We start from the raw sequence: 23,589 nt of genomic DNA, 5'->3' as shown, positions 1-23,589 counted from the left end.
CAACACGCGCGCCACTTATAACTCAATTTGTTTATTTATGAGCGTGGATCTACAATGAAACGGTAGCTAGCAGACGGAGCTAAGTCGAAAAAGACACCGAGTGTCTTTTTATTCTTTCACCAGGTGAACGCTTGACTTTCTGTTATATTTTAATTACGCCAAGCTATCTTTTGCTTCGATGTTTGTCCCTCACATTCGTGCATTATTTGAGCAGACATCGGTTCTTCCGAGACATTCCCGACAGAGTAAAAGTATATTTGCATATATATCTTTATAATATATATATGAATATAAATATGTATCTTTAACTCATTCCAGCTACCCACATAAGTCTCTGCTCTGTTGAAGCAAAACTCCTTATGTTTTTTTTAAGCCATGAGCTATTGTGCCCAGTTGATAAATCCTCTGCACTGTAAAGAAAACACATGATGTGGTATGCTTTGGATCACAAGGTGTTCTTTTCCACAGATACAAACCACGCCATGGGTCGCCTGGACGACGCCGCCAAGCGCAAGGTGGTGGAGCTGAGGAAGGCCGGCTTGAGTTTCCGCAAGATCAAGGCCGTGCTGGAGCTGGAGAACATCAAAGTGTCGGCGCAGGCCATCTATCTGTTCCTTCGGGAGTTCCAAGGCAGGAGACCGGGCAGGGTCAGACCCCTGGAGACAGGGAGCGCTGGTGCGTCTGCACACGTGCAAACTCTGGTAGGGGGTCTGCAGGAGAGATGGACCAATATACGTATGCAACATCTGCTGCGGGGTACATCGCATCACACCGGCTTCACCAAGATGTCCAAGCAAGCACCCACGGAATCAGATGGCAAAGTGTCTGGCTGTGGGGAAAACAGCACAGAGAAACAAACGGACCAGCAGCAGTGTGTGGATGATAATGATGTCCAGATCGTGAGCGTGACATCTCTAGCTCCGAATCAGCAAAGTGCAGAGACAAGCACGAGTTCTTCTCCAGCAATGGCATCTGTGGCCTTCACCAGGAGGAGAGTAACTCCCTCCCCCGCCACCAGCTCCATGTTGGCGGCCCGTAAACGGATTTTGGATAAAGCGCTGACACACAAGTTGAAGGTTTGATTCTTGGCATTCCTATCTGTCACAGTTGTCAAATGCAATTATTTGTTTTGATTTTGTTCAATCAGGTGACGTCATTGTTGAGGAGGGAGCATGCAAATGTTCAAAGATCAGATGTAGCTGCTTTGTCACAACCACCATCAGCAGCCGCAGTATCATCAACACATTATGATCTGACGACTGAAAAGGTGAGAAAATGGATGATACATGATGTGGTTTGCTTTGGATCATGAGCTATATCTTTCAATTTCTAAGTAAATTTAAACCTACGACGTGGTTTGTTTTACGTCATGCAGCGACATAGATGTAGAGTTGGCTCTCAATGTGGTATGCTTTGGACTATCAGATGTTCTTACTACATGTAGAAAAATGAATGAATCGGTGACTAATGATGTGAATGCTTTAATTATGAACTTTTCATTTCCATGGATAGATCCCTCAACAATGTAGTTTGATTTGGATAATTAGCTGCTACTTTCGATAAACTAGATGCAATTGATGATCGATGATGTACATTAATATATTTTGGATCATGGGACCTTCATTTCTGTCAATCAGTAAGTCATTACCTCATCTGAAATGGATTGTGACGTTAAATGCTACAGATCATCGGATGTTGCGTTTATTCAAAGCAAAATTTATTTTTGATCTTAGGTCATTCAAAGTAGACACATTTTGCCTAGTGTACAGCTTTACAATTCTTGGTATTTTCTCAGTCAACTTCATGATGTGGGTCATCTTTTGTGACCTAAAATGACTTTCTGTTCACAGCTGTAAATTTTCAACGTTTGAGATTCTTCAAAGTAGGCACCTTTTGTTCGAGATAACATCTTTGCACTTCTTGGTATTTTCTCAGCCTTCTTTTATTGTGTGGATTATACTTTATGGACTACAATGACGTTCAGTTCACAGCTATGTATTCTTTAAAGTTGTCCAGGCAACAACTTTACTCATCTTGATATTTTCTCAGTCAACGTTATGATGTGCATGTTGTTCAATGAACTGGAATTACTTTGTTTGCAACAGTGGATTTTCAAGATTTTAGATTCTTCAAAGTTGATGCCTTTTGCCCAGGCAACAACTTTGTGCTAATCTTGGTCATTTCTCAGTCACATTTATGATGTGGATGCTGTTTAATGATCTGGAATTATCTTAAGTTTGCAACAGTGTATTTTCAAGATTTGAGATTCTTCGATGTTGACACCTTTTTTCCAGGCAACAACTTTGCACATTTTGGTATTTTCTCAGTCAGCTTTATGATGTGGATGATGCTTCATGACCTGTGATGGCTTCAATTCGCAGCTCTTCATTTCCAAGACTTGATTCTCTAAATTTCATGGTTTGAGACCAGATGAATTTTGAAGGTGTTCCATTTATATTTTTCCTTCTTGTCTCACAGACGGGACTGGAAGATGGTGGCACAAACACAACCGGGCGCTTTGTCCCACAGAGACCAGGTCTGTCCTCGCGCTCCATTCCCACACTTCCTCGAGCTGGAGTCCGACTTCCCAACCGTCCGATGGCCCCTGCCGCCGGAGGCGCCGTCCTCAGCATGCAGACCTCCGGCGGAGAGCCGACCCAAGATACCGGGCCAAGAGGCACTCTTCAGGATCAGATTCAGACACTGGGCTGCGAGGTACGCAGCCTGGGTCTAGCCCTCAAGATGATGGTGGAGCAGCAAAGCCGCTTGGAGAGGGAGCAAGCGCAGCAGACTCACATCCAAAAGCAGATCCTCAGAACCCTACAGAGCCTCGCCTCCAAAGCGGGATCTTGCGGCAACGCTCAGCAAGCCCAAGACAAAACTCCGCCCCCTTCCTGTTTACCCGCCACTTCGTCCTCGCTCAGCCAAGACACTTTTGCCTTTAACCAAGTCACCTTCAGCCAGTGCGGCCAAACCCAAACAGCCTACGACTCACTTGAGACCCTGGAACCTGTGGAGGCCTTTAAAATGACCGTGCTGAACCCGGACGGCATGAATGGCTTCCCGCCGTGTAGCAGCTCCGAAAACCTCCCGCTCACTCACACTCCCTCGCAGACGCAGCAACTGTACGTGGGCGCCTACCCCCAACAAAACTGCCAGACTATTCTGGCACCCTATGCCCAGGCTTTTGTGCCTGCGTACGACCGTTCACATCCTCAGACCTTCAGAGAGGCGGGAAGCAAAACGGAAGATTTTGAGACCAGCTGCTCCGCAAGAAATCTTCAGGATTGCAGCGTGTCCACGCAGGATCAACCCCTTAATGTTATCAAAGTAGAAGGACCCTAGAACTACGGAGTGTAGCATATGGCAGCTTTCTTTTTTTTTTTAACTTATTTATTTTCTAAGTACGGTGGAACCTTGACTGCCATTTTTAGAAATGTAAAAAACTAAGATTTTTACATTCTTAAAAGGGAATTCAACCCAAAATTTTCTTTTACAATAGTTTGCTCTATGCACCCCAAGTAGTCTAAACACTGTATTGTGAATCAACCTTTTGCAGTATTTTGACCATTTTCTGGTCTTTTTTTTCCACATCATTATCGCAGTAATTTAGCCAAGGGATGGCGCACTCTGATAGTATGATAACTAAGTGGTGGTGCGATTCAAATTTTGGTTCAAATTTTACATGTCACCTTCCAGGTGAAATTTCAGCTCCCTAGTGTTCTCTTTCAATCCTTTCCCTTCAATTTGAAATGCCTTTGATAAAAAATAAAATTAGAAAATGCGAGGCTTGGACAAAATACTGCACAAGGGTTTTATTGCATTTGTGGAAAATGAATTAAGCAGCAAGATCTACCTGTTTTCCTCCACCTTTAGTGGCAGGCATTTTTTTTTCTCAGAAAATAGCATTACTGTTGCTCAGAGCTCTGGTAAGAACAAATCCCAGCTCACCTGTTTTTTGAGTTTGATCATGTGCATTCTAAAGCTGACCTGCGATTGGTTGATACCTGAGGCCTGTTGTGATGTAATTTTCAGTCAATAGCAAGCGCTAAACTAGCTGCCTCATAAGATTAATAAAAATAGATAAATTATGGTGTTTAATTCACGTTCCACAAACTCAATATTAATCAAAATGCCATGTTTAGACTAGCAGGGACACACAGAACATATCCTTGTCAAGAAAATTTTAGGATCAACGACAAGTGCAAACAAGCTAATAGGCATTTCCTAGCTGGGTTGTAAAACAAAAGGTTGTGTGAACTTAAACTTTCAAGGCAACAAATTCCAATACAATTTGTTCAACTTCAAATTCAAGTAGTGTTGCCCAACTTAGTTGGATAACACAACTAAATATTTTTGTTCAAGTGAGAATTGTCTTTCTCACAATGTCAACAAAGAAATAAGAGTTCACTAATTAGTAACTAATAACTAGTTACCTTCTAATTAGAACTACTTTACTATTTTCCCTTTAACTTAAAGATAGACATAAAAACATGCCAGCAAATTGTTTTGGAGGAAGCAACTTAATTGTGCAAACTAACGTTGCTGATAGAAATTTTAATTTATTTTTTAACTTTGCCCCAACTTAAAAGACTGTTTTAGCCTGGGGAAAATACAAGTTTTTTTCCACAATGTAGTATTGCAGTATTAATGTCAACTAAAGCGGGGTACATCCCTTCTAATTTTGAACTCCTTTATTGGTTTTTGAACAATGAGATGCACTAAATTGGTTGTACTACTAGGATTGACCAATGAAAGGCAGTGTGGTGCCACAGGGCATAGAGACAGTTTCAAAGAAGAAGCAAAGGTAACTGGTTAGCATATTTAGTACATTTTAGTCAAAACAGTCACAATACAATTATGCCTTTTTTTTTTTTGATGCCACGGAATGTGTTTATCCCACTTTAGTTGTCTGGGCAGAAAATGCAAAACTAAGCAAACATTCTTATGTTAGCTTATAGGTTTTTTGCTGTGCCTTACCTCTGGAGGCTACAGTCTCCATTTTAAAGTAGTATAGTGTCATCATCTTGGACAACCACCCATGTTGAGGTGTAAATACCAGAGCACTTTTGTTCTTGGCATTCCAACTGATGCACTCACTGTGACAAATTTTTTTGCCCTCTGGAGTTGCCCTTGGCACTGTCGTGCAGAGGAAAGTTTACACTCGTGTGGTTGTCATCGCATTCCTGCTTACTTTGCCTTTGTTGGTGCTCAGCTGCCAATGAAAAAAAAAACCCATTTGTGGTTCCACTGTACTTTAAATTCCAATTGTCAAAGGAATTAAATTTGTGATAGTCGTGTATGTAGCATAACCAGTTATTTAGTCTTTTTTTTTTTTTTTTTCAAAGAAGCCAAAATAAATGGTTTGGATGAACATGCATTTGTTTTAAGCTTTTGTCCACACAAAAGTGTCACGTTGTTACAAAAGTTTTGATAAAAGAGGAAGTCATCGCCAACATTTTCTTTTTATAGACATGATTTTGGTTAGTATTAAGTTTGTAGAAAATAGATTAAATAGCAATGTCCACCTGCTTTTACCCATTTCAGGGGGGAAGCCGTTTTGATACTTGCTCTTGACATAAAGGGACACGATGTAAGATTTAGACTGTTTTTCATTAAAAAGGAATTAATTAAATTTCAAAAACTTGCAAATAAATGTGTTATTAATGACCAACTGTATGTTTTAAATATAAACATAGATACAGTTATCATTAAATAATATTACATGGCATTTCTCTGGAGGCGGCCATGTTTGTTACACCTACAGACAATGGTAAATGCTGCTGTCTGTAATGAAAATCGATCTAAATCTTACACACTATCCCTTTAAAATTAACAAAGTTGCTCAGGTAATGACCAATCATGGCTTAACTGTTTTTTGAGTTTGGTCATGTGACATCTGCAAGCTGAGCTGTGATTGGTTTTCGCCCTAAGCAACTGTGATGGCATTTTCAGTTGAGAAGAAGTGGTAAAATGGCCACCCCCCTGAGATGGGTACTAAAAAGTCAATCAAATCAGTCAAATCGGATTTAGCTTCCTAATTCATATTCCACAATCATAATAATAATAATAATAATAATAATAAAATACTCTTGTGTGTGGCTGCACTCCACAGATTAGTGTAAAAAATGGGGTTGACTTCCCCTTCAAGTTCAAAACAAATATGTTTGATCTTGCATAAACAAAAAAATATTTTAAACCAAATACAGTTCAGTCCATGGAAACAATATTTTCCCACACATGAACTCAACACGAAAACAAAGCAGATACATGTTTTGCATTCAGAGACACAATAGAGCAAAAATACCAACCGTAGCTCTGTTTACATGTAATATCTTCTCGAGAAAACCAGACAAACCTGAAATTCGATGCGACCCGATTGTCTTGGGAGATCATGTGACTGGCCGGCGATGCAAAAGATAATAATACCTTTGCATGTTCACTAGTCAGGTAACATGATTGTTTCGCTGCCACACGCCATGAAGCTCATCTTTTGTACGCTGTTTTGTTGCTTCTTTCTACGTGTTCAAACTGAAGACATAGATCGCCGTAAGTACACGCTTTACTGTACTACCTTTTAAATTCCTTCCTATTCATTGTTTTTCCCCCATAGATGCCATCTGCGAAAGTTGCATCATCGTGGCCAAAGGTACAGTACTGTACATTGGATGACACCCTGGTTTATATCAGATTGACCAATCAAGTCACCCGGAAATAAAAAGTATTTCATTTCACTACTTTTCATTAGTTTTGCTGGTTAACTTAGTCCAACAGTGTTCAGAACAGAACTAAACCCTGCCAAAAATAATGAAAGTCTTTGCGGCTCTGCGTTTGTCTAAATGAAATTGCGCACCTCTCGTTCAAATAGTTCTTTGGCACTGAGATGGCGCCAAAGCATTACTTTGGTGTGAATGTGTAATATAGTTCTCTGGCACATAAACAGCAACGAGCAAATTGTCAACATGAAATTCCTTCAATCACTGTAACATAGTTCTGTGGCACCAAATTGATAATTGTGTCTCATCTTACTTCACGATAGTTTTTTTGGCAAAAAGATGGCGCCAAACAATCCTTTCTGTTTAAATTAGTGGTTCTGATCCTTGTTTTTTATTATGTACTATTTTTTCCAGATTAGTACCCCCTCACCAGCACAAAGAATTTTAGATGAGGGGAAAAAAAAGAGGCCATCCATGTCTTATATATTGACCTTTGAAACTACATTTACGGTGGTATCTCTAGGTGTACTTTATTTTGCAACCCCAGAAGGTGCATCATGTAACATGATCTGATTTGTTTCTGGCTCATCTGCCAGAAAATCGCAAACTTAAGTTATAAAACTTTTTGTCAAGGAATAACTATAACAAAATTCATCAACAAGTTGTTCAAATTACTTTGCTCTTAATTAGAAAAATACAAGGTACCGTTCCTGTCTTGGCATGAAAAAGCATCAAATTAGATTTGCATTCTCGTACTTCTTGGGGTGCATGTACTACTTGATAAGTTGCTTCCTGTCCTACTTAGTTGCTCTTAATTTGAAAACAATTAAGTACCATTCCTGTCATGGCATTAAAAACGGATCAAATTACATTTCAGTTTTTGTACCCCTAGGGGTACATTTAAAACAAGATAAGTTGCTTCATGTTCTAATTAATTTGCTCTTAATTTGAAAAGAAAAATGTACACTTCCTACCACAGCAAAAATTACATTCCTTGGTACCCGGAAAAACGCCATCAAAACCTCATGTACCCTCCCAAAGTGCCGTCATGTACCCCCATTTGAGAACCGCTGGTCTCAATCAAGCACTTTAACATTTGTCTTCCATACCATGATGGTGCCAAATTGCTAATTTTGTCAAAATGAAGCTCCTCAATTCATCAAGATGCTGCAGGATTGTACTAAAATGACAACTTTTAATATGGTTTGTCAACAAAACAACGAGTGGGTGATTTTTTTTTTCCCAAACAGCAGATTATGGTTTCTGAAATTGTGAGTATATTATTATTCTGCTTCCTAGAGTTTGAGAAAGAAATGCAAGAAACTCCCATTGAAAGGCGAAAGGCGCTTGTGGACGACCTCATCAGCACCGGCGAAGTGTGCAACAGACTGAATTCCTACAAGCAGTTTAGCAAAGAAAAGTTGGCCTCTGCCTGCATACAATTCTTAAGTAAGATTGGCTAGTCATCTGTTTAAGTTTGAACAAGTAATACCCTGCAATTGATCCCATGCTCAGATTCCCACTACGATCAGATCTATGCTGCTCTGCTGAGTCATGAACCGAACCGACTAGACGTTTTGCTTTGCTATGAGAAATCCACTTCGTGTGTCGGGATAAAACGACTCTCTTTTGAAGTAGGGTAACACTCATTTGATTTTATCTTTCGCAGCTAATTTCTCTTTCCGCTTTTCTAATTATTTCTGATTTGATTCCTATTACAGGATTCCAAAGTCCATTTCACAGACGATCACGTTGAGGCTCTAATTCGAGACAACAAGGAAAACCTACGAATCTCTCAGCCTATACATGCAGGCTCAAAAGATGAGTTGTGAAATGAGAACAACATTGACAGTATTAATGACATTTTATGTCCTTTATAAGGCAATTTTGGTGGTGTAATAAATAAAATGTGTTCGTAAAACACATGTGATTTGACTCTTTTATCTACATGGGGATGTGACATTTTGGCTGACTTAACCTTTATAAGAAATAGAATAGAATACCTTTATTGTCATTTTAAAGTAGGTAAACAATAAAATTGGAAGTGCTGCGCCGATTGGTGCATTGTAAATAATTATGAGCAGTAACTAGTATAGAACAGTCCTTTTAAGTGGGTCAAAAAATGTTCTACTTTAAAGAAGGCTTTTTTTTGGTACTTTTGATGTACTGTTTTTGATGCAAGGTTTTTTTTTTTGTTAGTTTCAGACTAACCTGTAACCTGTATAAACCCTGTGAAAAGGAAAGTTAACATTTGTAGAAAGTTGTTTTAACTTGCTTTTTTTTCTTTTGTTAGTATTAAAAAGGATACAATTTTTTATGTGTATAATACAATTTCCATAGACAATAATATTACTTACAGTCACTAAGGTGAATAGGGGAGTTTGAAATGTTTTGAGTGAACTTTGCAAAAAATAATTCAGAAACACTCGTATAAAATTTGAATCATAGTTTTACTACAATACAATAGTCAAAAAAACAATCATATAACAATAGATGATGCTGAAAGTGTGTTAAGTTTCGCAAACATTAATATTATTAATGGTCTAAATAATATGCTAATGCTCGGGATTCTGCACAGTCCAAAAATGATAAGCGAATGATTGCTATTATTACTTTACCTTTATTCTATTTTTTAAGTATTTAATTGTATTTAACTCGCCTGAAGCCATTTGAGCAGATGCTAAGCGCTGGTGTTCAACGGCATGCAGATCAGGTAACAAAAAGACCTCGTCCCAATTTTATATATTATATATCCTATACTATTCTCTAGTTCCGTTTTGGTTCTTTCATATGAAATTTAGGCCCACATAGATATCTTATTAGCATTAATTTTGTGTTTATTTGGCACTTTAGTGAAATAATTGCAACGAGTGAGGAAAATGTGTGTGTCGTGAAACGAACAGTCTGTGCGGGAATCATATTGGGACGCAGCCATTCTCTTGTTGCTAGGAGGCGCTGTTGTAGCCCGGAAGAGGGGACGTCGACGGCGGTGATGGACAAGCCGGGACGAGGAGGACAGATGCGAGGTTTTTGATGACTTCCGTTGCTTTCCCGTTTCCCCCCCAACAAACTCCGACGGTTTATTTCCAGCGAAAGCAACAGAGGACAGAAAAGAAGGAGAAACGTCGCTATTTCTTCGTGGGTATGAAATGAGATGGGCGGATCAGCTGTGTCATGTGAACATCTGTACTACAGCATCCAGAAATAGCTACACTAACAAATACCATATTTCAGCGTTTAAGCCATGTATGTGATAATATAGTAATGTGGGTCAGTGGGACTACGCTGTAGGTTATTGCTTGAATCAAAAATATTATTGACCTTCATGGTCACTGTTAATGTCCATTCTTAAAATGAAAAAAAAAAAATCGGATAGTAATCGACAGACTGTTTGTGTATGTGAGATGAGTCAGGGTAGGAATGGCAAGAATTTGATGAGCGTGATGAAAAGGACTAAAAGCAGACAGTCTCCCTTTGTTACCCTGTCCCTGCAGTCACATATTGACACAAGCGTGTATTGACTAAGTGCCCATTCAATTCGACAGTGACAATGTGGATGGAAAGCTATGAGGAATTCTGCCTCCGAAGTGTGGCCACGCTGCAGGAGGAGGGGAAGTTCAAGAGAATGACATGTGAGCCCGTCGTCACGTACTCATCTGTGATCGTCTTCTGTGGGAAAGCTGCCCTGTCTCCTTTGGTAAGGAGAAAATGTACACTTGAGAGGCCTTAACAGCTACTTTATTTTGTCTATTTGTTTCTGAGATGATGCAGCAAAATAAATAGAACATGTAAAACTAGCTAAACATCGTGGTTCATGTGACCTCTGAAGTCTTAATCCGGTTAGAGAATGAAAGAGTAACTGTAAATTTGTGTTCTGTATCTTGTTTTGACCACAAATGAAAGGACGGAAACCACACAAATCAGTGTTAGAGATGGTCATCTGGGCCACAATGAAACGCCAAGGAAAAGTGTCATTTTCTGTCATTTTTGGGTGTGGATATAAAAAACTGGAAGAAGGATGCAAGTGGCATTTTAAATTCATTAAACATGTTAAATCAAGCACATAAACAATTTTATATTTTTTCATTTAATAAAAGCAATACAAATATAACTGATGGCCAAGTTGGAATGATATGGAACAATAAGAAGAGAAGTCTTATTTTATCTTCCCCTTTTCTTCTCAGAAATCAAGTTTCCAAGAACTTAGAAAAAAAAACTCCAACATCATTACATCACAAAAGCAAAAAAGCCAGACAAACATTACAACCCGGCATGAAAACATAGCACAATGTTCACAGGTTATATATTTTTTTTAATTTCAGTTAATGTCATGAAACAAAACTGACAAAACAATCAGGCATATTCTGCATACATCTATAACATACTAGCTTTTATTGAATGTATGACTTTGACATCTCATTTGATTCTTTCATTTATTTGTCCAGATTGCTTTATAAGTTGATTCCTTTTACAGAAACACAACATTCTGGTCCTAATCATATATTTTTCCCTCTAAAATATCTCTCTTCCTTTTATCTTTAACTTTTTTTGAAACTTTGCTGGAAGAAAAAAAAATGATGTAGGATTTTCATGATTTTTTGGGGTGCACGGAACTGTATCCTAGACCTTGACATAGAGAGCAAAGTAAAGTAAAGTATTTATGCTTCTGTTTTGCGTTTTGTTTGATGAGAATTTTTCTTATTATTTTAGTCATAAATAAACCCTTGTTAAGATCTTCAGTATGTAAACAAATACATTAGTAATAGTGGCATATAGTTTTGTTTTATAAATATCCTTGCAACCTGTGCTAAATCTAATTTTTAACAAATGCCACGGGCCGCTTTAAAATGTATAGTGGGCCACAAATGGACCCCGGGCTGTAGTTTGGACACCACTGTCCTTACCCAAACTTTGCAGCACATCCCTAACCTGTATCAGATCCAACACATATTACAATATCTTAATTAATCAACAATCAAGTCCCCACAATGGATCAAATTTCCCAATCTTTGACATTGCGTGTTTTCTTTTTACAGTTGAATGCAGAGCAGCGTCAACAGATGTGCGACCTCAGACGGAGGGCGATCCAGCTGGAAACAGAGCGGCAGAACCAGCAGAGGAGAAAGCCCTCGGTCCAAAGCAAACCAGAGAGCTGTAGCATTCAGTCGCAGGGATGCGCAGGATCTGGTCCAGTTTTGGTGGAAAATGAAACCAAAAACAGCAACAAATCGGCTTGCAAGGTACAGTATATTCAAACCTTATCTTTAATACGGTCACAGATATTAATTTAGTATAAAACCAGTACTTGGGATATGATCCAGCAAAGCAGGGCTAGTTGTTTATAAATAGATGGATGTATATAACAATCATAAACTCTTGCAGTCTTCAATACTGGTTGTCCGACTCCAGACTCAATATACTGTATCTTCCTGTTTTCAACCTGATGTTGGTGCTGTTTTGTCCACTCTTCTAAAACTGTTTAGGTCTGTCTCAGTCAGTCCTTTAGTTGACACGCTCTCTCCGTTCAGACTGTGCTGCCATTGATTGTTTGACAGAGACAGGATGGATAGGGCTGTAAAACGCAAAGTGGAATTCAGGACTTGGTTAACATTCAACTTTCTGTCAGAAGTGATAAAAGTCAGGTGTGATTTCTGGATGCTGAGAGTGGTTTCCGGGAACATTTTCTTCAACCTTCTTCTGCAGGTAGTGTTGTAGTTAAGACCACACCAACCAAGACAAATAAATTATTGGGATTAGAGAGTATTCAGACTGAGACAAGCCCAAGGCTTTCGAAGGTTGAGACCAAGCCATGACCAGGCCTTTGGAGGTCGAGCTTGAGACAAGACCAAGTCTTTCAGAAATCAAGTCCGAGACAAGACCAAGACTTTTGAAGGTCGAGACCAAGCCACGATCAAGACTTTTGGAGGACAAGCTTGAAAAAGAAAAGTATTTTAGAGGTCAAGTCAGAGACAAGACCAAGGCATTTGGAGGTCGAGCCAGAGACAAGATCAAAATTTTGGAGGTTGAGACCGGAACAAGACCAAGATCAAGCCCTTTGGGGTTTGAGACCGGGACAAGACCAAGTCTTTTGGAAATTGAGACCAAGACAGGACCAAGAATTTTGGAGATCGAGATTGAGACAGGACAAAGACATTTGGAGGTCGAGAACCCGACAAGTTCAAGACCTTTGGACGTTGACGTCAAAAGATTACCAAAATGTTTGGAGATAAGACTAAGACTTTTGGAGGTTGAGACTGAGACAAGACCAAAATATTTATCAAAAGAGAACCCCCCCCCACACACACACACTGATGCAAAAAAACCCCAGAACAAAATACTAAATGACAAGGAGCAGTTAGCAACAAAGACAAATGGTGCTGTTGTTTCTTAAATATGAAACAAATCTCCAGTTTAAATGTGTCATTTTGTTTTCTACAGATGATGTAGTAGCAGTAGTAGTAGTAGTGGTGGTCTCGACCGGTCTTGATAAAAATCCTGACTCCCTCCCAGGGAAAAGACCTAGAAAAATGCCCTGATTATAAAGACGAGATCAAGACCCTTAAAACCAAGTCTTGTTTCTAAGACCAAACTTAACAAATACAACACTATCCAAAGGTGTATCAGCTATGCCTCAAAGACTCCATCCAGTTGCTTTTTTTTTTTTTTTTTTTAACCACATAGTAAGGTAGGGACCTCCAGTTCCTCGACAGCCGTGCCCTGCTTGTTTTCATTGTTTCTTTTTTGCAACACACCTGAAAACAATCCCGGGCATTTGAATGAGGTGTGCTCTCAAGGAGCCAGAGTTCCCTACATCAGGACTGATTGGAGATTACTTTAAAGATTGTTAATGGCAAATTCTAATCCTGAAACAGAAACCTCAAGTACCAAGTGGTGAGGCTGAAAATTCCCAGAGTCCCAAAGCAACAACGCTGAATGGTTACACATTGATCACGGACTCGCCTGGACTTTCTGTAGAGCCTCAAATTGGACTTAAAGCAAGTATTCAGCCAACAAGCCCAATCCTCAACAGTGTTATCGCTGAAGATGAGGCAAAGCTGGAGATGGAAGAGAAGAGCGATGAGGAAGATATGAGCATGGACAGTCTCCTCAAGCAACCAAAAGAAGATCTCCCAAGTAAGGAAGTTACCATCCCAACGCCTTCGCCCGAAACTATCACAGAAAAAGAAATAATGAGTCCAAAAAGTGGTGTTGAGTTTGGCTTTAGTTTGCACCGCAGTCCTGTTGGTCCTCCTAAGATTCCCTTCCATGAAAACCTTTATGATCCAAAGCTTCAACAGCCTGTATCACCGAGTGTTCCCAATCAGTTCATTCGGCATCCGACCCCAGAATCCAGTTTTAGCCCCCAGGTTCAAAGACGTAAACCGCGGCCGTTCTCCACAGGCAACATCCACATCGTGTTCCCGGGAATGCCAGGGGAGGGCGCCGGTATGTCGGATCGGGAAGAAATGCTCTCTGGTGCCACATGGTCCCCAGATCACTGGAGTTCAGTTTCAAGCAACGGTCTGGGTGGTCTCAACAGGCGAGGTAGTCATCAGTCGGGATATTGCCCCATCAGTCCAAAAACTCACAGCCCTGTCAGCCCTTCTTTGCCCAGCGCGATGGGGCAACTCGACCAACTGCCGTCAACGTTCCGTCGTCGCTGCCAAACCATGGACAGTCAGCTGCACACTGACCGAAGTGGAGCTGATCACATTGACCGCAGTCAAGAAAGGACGCCTCGCTTCTTGGCGGGAGTCACGATGCGTCCCTCAAGTTGGCGCAACTCGGCTGCCTCTTTGAACAAGTCATTCAAGGTAGAGAATTCTTCACCGTATCAATGGAGGCCTCATATTTCCCCGGAAGTCACTTTCAGGAAGGAGCTCGAAGATCCTCAAGAACCTAGTAACAAAACCTCACCAATCTTCCTCAGACATGCAGGAGATTTGCATCCCAGTAACACTGGTATGTGATCATCGTCTAGAATAACATCATAAGAACAGTTTGAAAGTGTATAAAATATTCACGTTTTGGCATACAGAGGAGACCCAGAGGCGAGCGCAGTTTTTGGAGGAAATGCAAAAGCGACTTGAGGAGGAACATGCTTTACAGATGTCTCTGCTCCTGGCTGAGCAGGAGAAAGAACAACAGTGCCTCCGCCTGGTGAGAATATGTTTCAACTTATTCAATTTGCGTGCACATTGCAGCTAAATGCAGTTTCATCATGTTTGTTTTCAAATCGGGGCTCCACTAATTGGCTAAAATCTGAAGACTTGAGAGCCCGATTGGGCACCTTAATGCATTGAAGTATTTCATTATGCAGGACTACATTTCTCCGGTGCTTGGTTCAAAACTGTTCAGAACGGACCCTGCCACAAATAATAAAATTCTAAAAAAGTAAATGATGCCTTTCCGTAAAGCGTTATAATTCCATATGGATGCCAAAAATTGGCGGCAAAGCTCTACTTATGTCTAAAAGAGACTGCTCATCCCGTTTTGTCATAGTTCTTTGACACAGAGACACCACCAAAGCAATATGTTTGTCCAAATGAAGCTTGTCAGCTCACTTCAAGATAGGTCTATGGCATCTACATAGCGCCAAAGAGATCGATTTGTCTTCATGAACTTCCTCAACTCACCTCAAGACAGTTTTTTGGCACCAAAGTGATTCTTGTATGTAAATGAGGCTCCTCACCTTATTCCAGCATAGTTCTTTGACAGCAAGATAGCACCAAGAAATACAGAGGGTACTCGTACTCCCATTTCAGAACTACTGGTCAAATAATTTTTCTGTGCCAAGATGGTGCCAAGTGTTATAAAGACTTACAACATTTGCAAAGAAATCACTATAACACAATCTAAAAATAAGTTTTCATATTCCAATTAATTTGCTCTTAATTTGAAAACACAGAGGTACAGTTTCTGTCATGGCATTAAAAAAACATTAAATTAGTTTAGCCTTTTCGCACCCCAATGAGTACACATATAACTATTTGTAAACCACTGCCTTAATTTCAGGACCCAAAGCATTCAGTGATTTACAGACTAGTAGCAAACTCTCAAATTCCAAATGCACAGACTAGCTCATTGTGCGTCATTCCTAACCTTGCAAGTCCTACCTATATCAAGGATCTCGTGTAATATAGAACATTTTCAATGCCAGCTCTGCACATCCCTCTAATTTGTCCTGTGACAGGAGCTTGAAGAGACTGAAAGAAGACTAAGGGAGCAGGAGAGTATGAAGCTCCAGACCTTGGACTCTTGTCAGTGGAAACGAGTTTCTGTGAATGATGGACTTCCAGGAGTTAGCCCATCTGCCACATCACCTGGCCATGACAAAGGTAAGACATCAGTGTGCTCACTTTTACTACTTACATTTTATGAATCAGCAGTTTCTCCCTTTTTGTCCAGGTTTTCCTAGTCCCATTTGTTCAAATGTGACTTCTCCCTCCGCACAGTCCCCCATCTACCAACATGGGCCCACTTGGGCAGCACACAGACCTCAAGCAAGACTAAGTCAGGTGACCATGTGCTATGATCACCAGGACCTTACTTTCTCAAACCCCGTCGATTTTCCTGTCTGTGCGGTTACATTTTTTTGTTTGCAGATTCTAAAAGCAGAACAGCAGAAAGCATTGTGTCGAATCAGCGCCATCGCCCGAGGCTTCCTCGTGCGAAGGCTTCTCAAAACACACAAGGTCCAACATCTGCGTCAGACCGTTACGGTGAGGCCTAAGCGCTTGCAACATGATCTGACACAACCATTAGTTCAGTAGTCATGTGTGTGTTGGACTTGACCTTTCTCATGCAGTTCTCCAACACTGATTAATTAAACTTTTTAATTGCACTTACACACCAGAAATCCAAGATCACTGCAGTTATGTTTTGGTCCAAGTGTTACCTAAAAAAGTTTTGCAGTATTTCCGCTGTGTATTTGATGTAAAATTTCTCACACAAAACATGAAAGAGCAAGTAACTTTAGTTTATTGATTTAATGGTGTCAAGGTGATATAAGTGGGACAGCACTGTTGGGTAGTGGTTAGCACGTTCGCCTCACAGTTCAGAGTCTCAAGTTCAATTCCAGCTCGCTCCAGCCTTCCTATGTGGAGTTTGGGTTTTCTCCCTGTGCCTGCTTTGGACGCTCTAAATTCTCCTTAGGTGTGATTGGGTGCGTGGATGCTTGTTCATCCCTGTGTGTCCTGCCTACTGCCCATTGACATCTGGGATAGACACCAGCAAGCCTGCGAACCTAGCGAGGATAAGTGGCCATAGAAAATTACACACACCTGATAATTAAAAAACAAACAAAACAAAAAAAAACTCAGAACCAGGAATATATTCATTTATTTGTGTTCCAAAATGTCACTAGCATGGATTCAACTGGGCCAAACTTTGTTTCTGAATGTGTTTCAGGACACACAAGACTTCATTAGCTCCTTCCAGACAGAAGGTCCGCAGAAGAAAAGCACTTTCTCCGCACAGGATCTCTCCCTGCAGGACAGAGTTAGAGCCCAGGTTAGAATCAACAGTCGACAAAAACAGTTTGAGTTCATCTCTGCTCACCACCATAGGCGGGCCGAACCACACTTCTAGTCATTACAGCTTTTATACTGTTATTTACTCATCAACATTTATTTGTCTCAGTTACGTGCAGCCCTCTATGACATCCATGAAATCTTCTTTGAAATACCACTGGGGGATCGATTAGCACTGCTGCAACAGGACAGGGAGCTCTGTGCTGAGAAGAAACAAAGAGACATGGTAACCAACATGGTATCCCAAAAATGATATATATATATATATATATATATATATATATATATATATATATATATATATATATATATATATATATATATATATATATATATATATATATATGCCACAGTTATAAAATTATCACAGTGACAGTTTAAAGTGTCCTTTTTGACACAATTTTTTTTTTTTTTTTTACAAATCCCCAAATGGAAATTGCATATGAGAAAAAGAATAGTTCTTGGAACTGTAAAAAAAAACAAAAAAAAACAACTTTGTATACTTTTACATTTTACGATGTCTTCACTTTAGTCGCTCATGTTACAAAACTGGATTATTTATGTGGCTAAACATATGTATTCAATGTGAAGGAGAAAGCCAAGAAGGAAAAGGAGAGAGCAGTGCTGTCCGCCGCCACACAAAGATCTCTGGATCGAAAAAAGAGGTAATGTAAAAAAAAATAAAAAAATACCCTCTGAATAGGACATTCAAGGGCAACTTTTCTCGTCTGTTTATGTTAGCAATAATTGAATCCAGCATGGTGACATCACTCTGTTTCTCTTTCAGGGAGGGGGAGTCACCGGGCCAGGCTCGAAAGGTGATGCAGAAGCCAAAAAGTCCTACTCCCACCAGGTACTGTATTTTTTTTTTTCTTTTCAGTCCTCACGCGGTCTCTTTTACTGTTGTCTTTTGTCTTCCCCAGTTCTGGTCTTCATTATTATTCCCGTGTCTAGAAATCTGATTTATTTCTTTCCTAGAGTTCAAAAGTCCAGCCAAGTCCAAAAAAGTCTCCCGGGCCAGCTCAACCGCCAGGGGTGAGTTCATGTCTCATTCACTGTACACTACTTAAGTGTTGGCTCCAATGCTGCAGGGCATATAAAAAGTAGCGCAGTAGAGTGGGGATTCCCATGATAAATGCCAGCTTTCCGTGCTGCAATAACACAGGACCCACTTGAATCATTTCAAAATGTTTACACATGTGATTTGATTGGCGGGCAAGAGAGATCCAAATGGGCCAGATTGTGGAGGGACATCCCTTCTGCACAGCGCCTTCTTCGGGGCACCCCCGACATTTTATTTTGATTTAGGCTTGTATTTGATTTGGATTTATTGCATATGCATGTGTGGACCATGAGTGAACAAGTCCAATAAGTGAGTTCATTTCTTAGAATTACTAATAAGAGTACAAGTGGATATAATCTAAAAATAATATTGAATGATAATGGTCTCGTTCACTTGCGGACATTTTATTTTCATAATTCTCCGTATTGCATTATTTTTTTCATGGATTATACTGATCATTGGCCGCCAAGATTGCTGATGACTGACATTTGCATAATATCTATAACATAGATAATATCGATTAGGGGGTGTCCTGGTCACATATTTTGCACCCAAGTCAGTGTCCGGGTCACCGGAACTTGAAATCTGCTGATACTAAGTCACAATATTTTACCTTGGAAATGTAAACATTTTTTGCATTAAAAAAGGGTCCAAATTTGTTTTTAATTTTTTTTTTGTTTTACCAAAAATGTACAATCCCTATTTATATGGTTAGTAAATCAGTGGGTTAAACCGAATAGTATTTAAATTTTCTCCTACCAGCTGTGTTTATTTGTGCTGTTGTGTACAGTACACATAGATATGCTCTTTTAAAACTTTGACAATATCCGTGGATTTTTTAGGCCTTAAAAATGAAATAAAAATTGTAATAAAACGAAAATGAAAATTTCCTAACCCAAATCCTGTCCCCCCCATTTTGATCAGCTGAGCACAGGATCTGGACATCCCTTACATTTACTATAATATGTTTGATATTTATAAAAATGAATCAGCAACCAGATTTATTCCAGTCATTGGTCACATATTGGTTATAGCCCACTTGCATCAGGGGAATGTCATGATCATCCAACGCCAACCAATTGTATTTTTTTTAATACTATCATATAAAAAACAAAACAAAAAAAACATTTACATTAATAGAATGCTTTGACCTAGTGCAGGTATATCCACTGAAAATCATTGTAAACTTTTAGTTGTAACTAATACCCAAGACTTAACAGTTCCTCTATTTTTAGGTGAACATGCAAAGAGGAAATATTCAAATGTATTTTTCAGTGAGTTTTGGTGCCATAGTCCTATTTCCAACTTAATTTATTCGTGTGCTCGATCCTGTTAGGAGCTGGTACAAAAAGACGCCTGAATCCAGAGTCAAGCGAACAGACAACCTGAAAAACCTGAAGAAGCAACAGTCTCTGGGTTAAAATGTGGCAAACGCATCCAATGACATCATTTTCAAAGACAGCAAACCACCAAATCTTTTTAGCACTGAAGTTGCAATGCGATCCATATTTGGTAAGTCAAACTTTAATTGAAATAAATCCGATGAGGAAATAAGGAACCATATGAAGTCAGTGGTACCTTGGTGGTACTGCTGTAATGAATTAAATACATTGATAGAAATATACATTAAACCTATTACATTTTTAATAACATTCTGAGGGGAGGCTCGGTGGTGCAGTTAGCACGTCTGCCTCATGGTTAAAGGGACCTCGAATCCAGCTGGCTCCAGCCTTCCTGTCTACAGTTTGCATGTTCTCCCCAAGCCCGTGTGGGTTCCATCCAGGCACCAGTAAGCCTGAAACCGTTGTGAGGATAAGCAGCTCTAGAAAATTGATGGATAACATACTGAGTGTTTATAACAGCTTTTCCAAATATTTCAATGTGTGCTATTGACAGAAGACTTGAGCAGGGGCGTAGCCAGAAATGTTTTTTTTTTTTTATTTTTATTACCGGTATATAAATGTAATCAATTTACATGTAAATATGCAGTTGAAGTAAATGTCAGGGACATATCAGGGGGTAAAACAAAACAAACAAAAGAATCTTCCTAATTGTGGCGGTGGCTAGAGTGGGGGCCACCATGTAGCTCCGCCCCTGGACTGGAGTAGCAAATGTGCCTAATGAACAATGCCTTTATTTTCTGTCATCTTCGGAAATAAGTGTTCACATTAGCCAGTGCTGCTAAGATGACAGCAATTAATGTGTATATTAATAGGCGTTTTAAGGGCTTTGAGTGGCTTTTTTTATGGTATTGGATTTGCCTTTTACTTATTTTGTCTTAAATCAACACCAGGCGAAATCTGAATGTATTTGTTTACATAACTGGCACAACCACTTTGTTGCAGCTTCATTATGAGTCATTTAATCATGGATTCTGAATGTGGGGGAAAAAAATGTTAAAGTGGTAAAATAGCACCACTTCATTCTTGTGTATTTATTCTTTTCTCATAATTTTTGGAGATTTTATGGCATGTATTGCAGAAGCAGCAACAGTATTTTGAATATTTACTTTTTCCCTTATGTGGCCTTTATACGCCTTTACCAAGCAAAAAACAAAGAAAACAAACAAAAGAAAGAATCCTGAAGTAGCTCCATAGATACCCAGTTTCTATATATGCTTCATTTTGGGATTGGAATGGATAGTCCACTTATTTGGCCATTTTCAGTAGTAGTTCATTTGATGACTAAATTATTTTTCATGTGCAATTAATACTTTTCAAAATACTCTTTGCCACTTGCTGTCAACTGAAAACAACATCGCCTGTGCGCAAGCCTCAGGTTGCGCCCAATTACAGCTCATTTTGTGAATGTCACATGACCAACAAGTGCACTGTGATTGGTCATTACCTTAGCTCTAAGCACAGGTGATGTCATTTTCAGTTGACAGCAAGTGGCAAAGAGTATTTTGAAAAGTATTAATTGCACATGAAAAATAATTTAGTCATCAAATGAACTAATGATCGCGGAAAAAAAAAATATTAAAAGGTATTCAGTGGCACATGAAAAATAATTTAGTCATCAAATGAACTAATGATCGTGGAAAAAAAAATATTAAAAGGTATTCAGTGGACCTGATAATCAACAGCTTAACCATAGTGATGGAAGTGGTTAAATAAATGGACTATCCATTAGAGTTATGTGTCTTCTACAGAGAAAAAAAGGGTTTTAAGGGATTTGTACCATACTTCTAGATAGAAACAAATGATTACATTGACAAATACATATCACATATAGCTACCATATACAGTATTTGTGCTGTGTTGATTGCATTTTCAATTTGTGTGTTTTCATTTTAACTGTCAATTTGACATGTTTTGTATGACCAGAATAACTGTCAATTTAACATGATTTGTATGACCAGAATAAATGATGAAATTGACTTTGAATTGAGTATCAAAAGCAATTTCTTGATGAACAGAGTTAAAGGTAATAAAAGCTACAAGCTGATGTCCAGACTTTCGCATCATTCTTTTGCTTACAGTTTTGTATTCATGCATCTTGTTCCTCAACACTGTTTCTTCACGAATAAATGAACGCTGCTTGTGATGTTTCACTAGCCAAGAGATTGTGATCTTCATTGGTTACCCGGTAACCAAACACAACTGGGAAAAAAAAAAAAAACAACACAGCCCTACACCCTCTGTGTGTTGTCTTCCCTCCTTTTGTCTGGTCCTCCACTGTGGAACCATAAAAGGCAGGGATGCTGCGTGATGGATGGCATGAGGTGCCGCTGCACCTCGTCCCTGCACTTTCTGCTTTCACACGTGACCACCGGCCCACCTTCTGTCTCTCACCCTGTCTCTTTCCAGGCCTAGTAACGCTGCTGTATTTTCTTCCTTTTCTTTTTTTTTTAACACAAACTGCTCCCTAGCTACAAGGCCAAAAACAACATGAGGCCCTAAAAACAAACAATGTGATTTCCCTTATGTGGCCTTTCTACCCCTTTACAAAGTAAAAACAAACAAACAAACAAATGAAAAAAAAACCCTAAAGTAGCCCCTAAGATACCCACTTAATGCATATATATTAATTTTTGGTGTGTTTATGTGGCCATTTTCTATGGTGGCCCTGAAGCGCAAATCATAAAACGAAATAACAAAGCAAACAAAAAGGGGAATCGCAAACGAAAAAACTTCACACACAATATAAAAGTCCAAACACAATGGCAAATCAAAAATCACAAATAAAAAAAGTAGACAAATTAATTGCAAATCAGGAGACACAAACAAATATTAAATCAAAACTAATCGCAAATAAAAGACACATTACATTACATTGTGATTTTTCATATGATGTTGTGTTTCATCTTTTGTAATTGTCTTTTTGCTATTTGTTTGTGGATAATTATCTTTTGTGTTTTTATAGGGGATTTTTGTAAATCGTGTTGGTTACAATTTGTTTTTTGTAATGTTTGCCATTAATTTTTGCCATTTGATTTTTTTTCTTTGTGATTTGTGATTTTTCTAAGATTGAGATTTTTCTTTTATGACAACATATTTTTTGCTTATTACTAAAAACATCTTGCAACTTGCTGTCGATTGAAAATGACGTTACATTTACTGAAGGCTTAAATAATTACCAATCACAGCTCAACGTGCATGTCACACGACCAATAGTTGAGCTGCGATTGGTTGTTACCTTGAGCATAGGTGATGTAGTTTTCACTCGACAGCTAGTGGAAAAAAATGTGCTTTTAAACGTGTTTTTTGTATGTGAAAATTATTTTAGTTATGCACTTTTTATTGCAGAAAATGGCTTCAAAAGAGTTTGGGTTCGACTATCCCTTTAAACTAACTGGACGGATTGATTATTTTTACAACTCTTTTTCTTTTTTTTCTCATAATATTACAACTTTATTCTTGTGAAATGAATTTTCTCTCTATGTTTATATTGGAGCAATAATCTTAAAAGTCGGATGTGATGGCAAGATCTCCTATGTTTGGTGTAAAAACGTATGATGATTTATGAAGTTATATTTTCGGCGAATTGAAGTGTAGGAATGTAAAACTTCCTGTCATGTGCCTTATTGAAAGCTATTAAAAGCGTGCCAATCCGCGTATGTCCAAACATTCTTCAAGGGCCGTGGAAGAAGTTTTTGAATTAGCCAAATATTTGCCAGGGCCATTCATGCCTCCCTTGTCATTCACACTGAAAACAAATCGGAAATGTATTCACACGCGTGTGTAGGGCGAGCACCTAAAATGATGGGATACGGAACGTTCACACAAAAGACCTCTTAGAGAAATCCTCGTTTAATAGGCAGCGTTTGTGTTTATTT

At 39.1% G+C, this 23,589-nt stretch overlaps 3 protein-coding genes across 5 annotated transcripts; all 3 read left to right on the top strand.

Moving 5' to 3' along the window:
• The first annotated feature begins 5 nt into the window (after positions 1-5).
• On the top strand, positions 6-6,252 carry LOC148410271 (uncharacterized). Of its 2 annotated transcripts, XM_088436263.1 has the most exons (4): positions 6-123; positions 469-1,076; positions 1,148-1,267; positions 2,479-6,252. In XM_088436263.1, exons 2-4 carry the CDS (start codon positions 483-485, stop codon positions 3,343-3,345), a joined length of 1,581 nt encoding a protein of 526 aa, XP_088292389.1. In that variant the 5' UTR covers positions 6-123; positions 469-482; the 3' UTR covers positions 3,346-6,252. The 2 variants fall into 2 exon arrangements, with proteins under 2 accessions (XP_088292389.1, XP_088292388.1); XM_088436262.1 differs by having other exon boundaries at positions 49-1,076.
• Positions 6,253-6,385: 133 nt separating this feature from the next.
• Positions 6,386-8,641, top strand: LOC148410270 (uncharacterized). The gene is made up of 5 exons (XM_088436272.1): positions 6,386-6,549; positions 6,614-6,649; positions 8,016-8,165; positions 8,232-8,350; positions 8,438-8,641. The coding sequence occupies exons 1-5, from the start codon at positions 6,456-6,458 to the stop codon at positions 8,546-8,548; spliced, it is 510 nt and encodes a 169-aa protein (XP_088292398.1). The 5' UTR covers positions 6,386-6,455; the 3' UTR covers positions 8,549-8,641.
• A 1,075-nt stretch (positions 8,642-9,716) lies between these two features.
• Positions 9,717-21,160, top strand: ccp110 (centriolar coiled-coil protein 110). 2 transcript variants are annotated; one of them, XM_088437161.1, is made up of 14 exons: positions 9,717-9,858; positions 10,262-10,413; positions 11,753-11,956; positions 13,589-14,678; positions 14,755-14,876; positions 15,910-16,054; positions 16,125-16,234; positions 16,322-16,438; positions 17,127-17,228; positions 17,358-17,474; positions 17,840-17,913; positions 18,036-18,101; positions 18,227-18,283; positions 19,648-21,160. In XM_088437161.1, exons 1-14 carry the CDS (start codon positions 9,750-9,752, stop codon positions 19,730-19,732), a joined length of 2,550 nt encoding a protein of 849 aa, XP_088293287.1. In that variant the 5' UTR covers positions 9,717-9,749; the 3' UTR covers positions 19,733-21,160. The 2 variants fall into 2 exon arrangements, with proteins under 2 accessions (XP_088293287.1, XP_088293288.1); XM_088437162.1 differs by lacking the exons at positions 17,127-17,228; positions 17,358-17,474; positions 17,840-17,913; ... (1 more) ...; positions 18,227-18,283; positions 19,648-21,160 and adding an exon at positions 16,872-17,085.
• The last annotated feature ends 2,429 nt before the right edge of the window (positions 21,161-23,589 follow it).

Source organism: Hippichthys cyanospilos, chromosome 16 (assembly GCF_059441005.1).
Source record: "Hippichthys cyanospilos isolate Australia breed blue-spotted pipefish chromosome 16, RoL_Hcya_1.0, whole genome shotgun sequence".
Classification (NCBI taxonomy): Eukaryota; Metazoa; Chordata; class Actinopteri; order Syngnathiformes; family Syngnathidae; genus Hippichthys; species Hippichthys cyanospilos.
This window is presented reverse-complemented; position numbering and strand designations above follow the sequence as displayed.

Coding starts and splice junctions, on each gene's coding strand:
- LOC148410271 (XM_088436262.1), top strand. CDS start 426: ATGATGTGGTATGCTTTGGATCACAAGGTGTTCTTTTCCACAGATACA. Junction 1,077..1,147: donor CGCTGACACACAAGTTGAAG/GTTTGATTCTTG, acceptor TTGTTCAATCAG/GTGACGTCATTGTTGAGGAG. Junction 1,268..2,478: donor ATGATCTGACGACTGAAAAG/GTGAGAAAATGG, acceptor CTTGTCTCACAG/ACGGGACTGGAAGATGGTGG.
- LOC148410270 (XM_088436272.1), top strand. CDS start 6,456: ATGATTGTTTCGCTGCCACACGCCATGAAGCTCATCTTTTGTACGCTG. Junction 6,650..8,015: donor TTGCATCATCGTGGCCAAAG/GTACAGTACTGT, acceptor TCTGCTTCCTAG/AGTTTGAGAAAGAAATGCAA. Junction 8,351..8,437: donor TAAAACGACTCTCTTTTGAA/GTAGGGTAACAC, acceptor TTCCTATTACAG/GATTCCAAAGTCCATTTCAC.
- ccp110 (XM_088437161.1), top strand. CDS start 9,750: ATGACTTCCGTTGCTTTCCCGTTTCCCCCCCAACAAACTCCGACGGTT. Junction 9,859..10,261: donor ACGTCGCTATTTCTTCGTGG/GTATGAAATGAG, acceptor TCAATTCGACAG/TGACAATGTGGATGGAAAGC. Junction 16,439..17,126: donor ATCTGCGTCAGACCGTTACG/GTGAGGCCTAAG, acceptor AATGTGTTTCAG/GACACACAAGACTTCATTAG.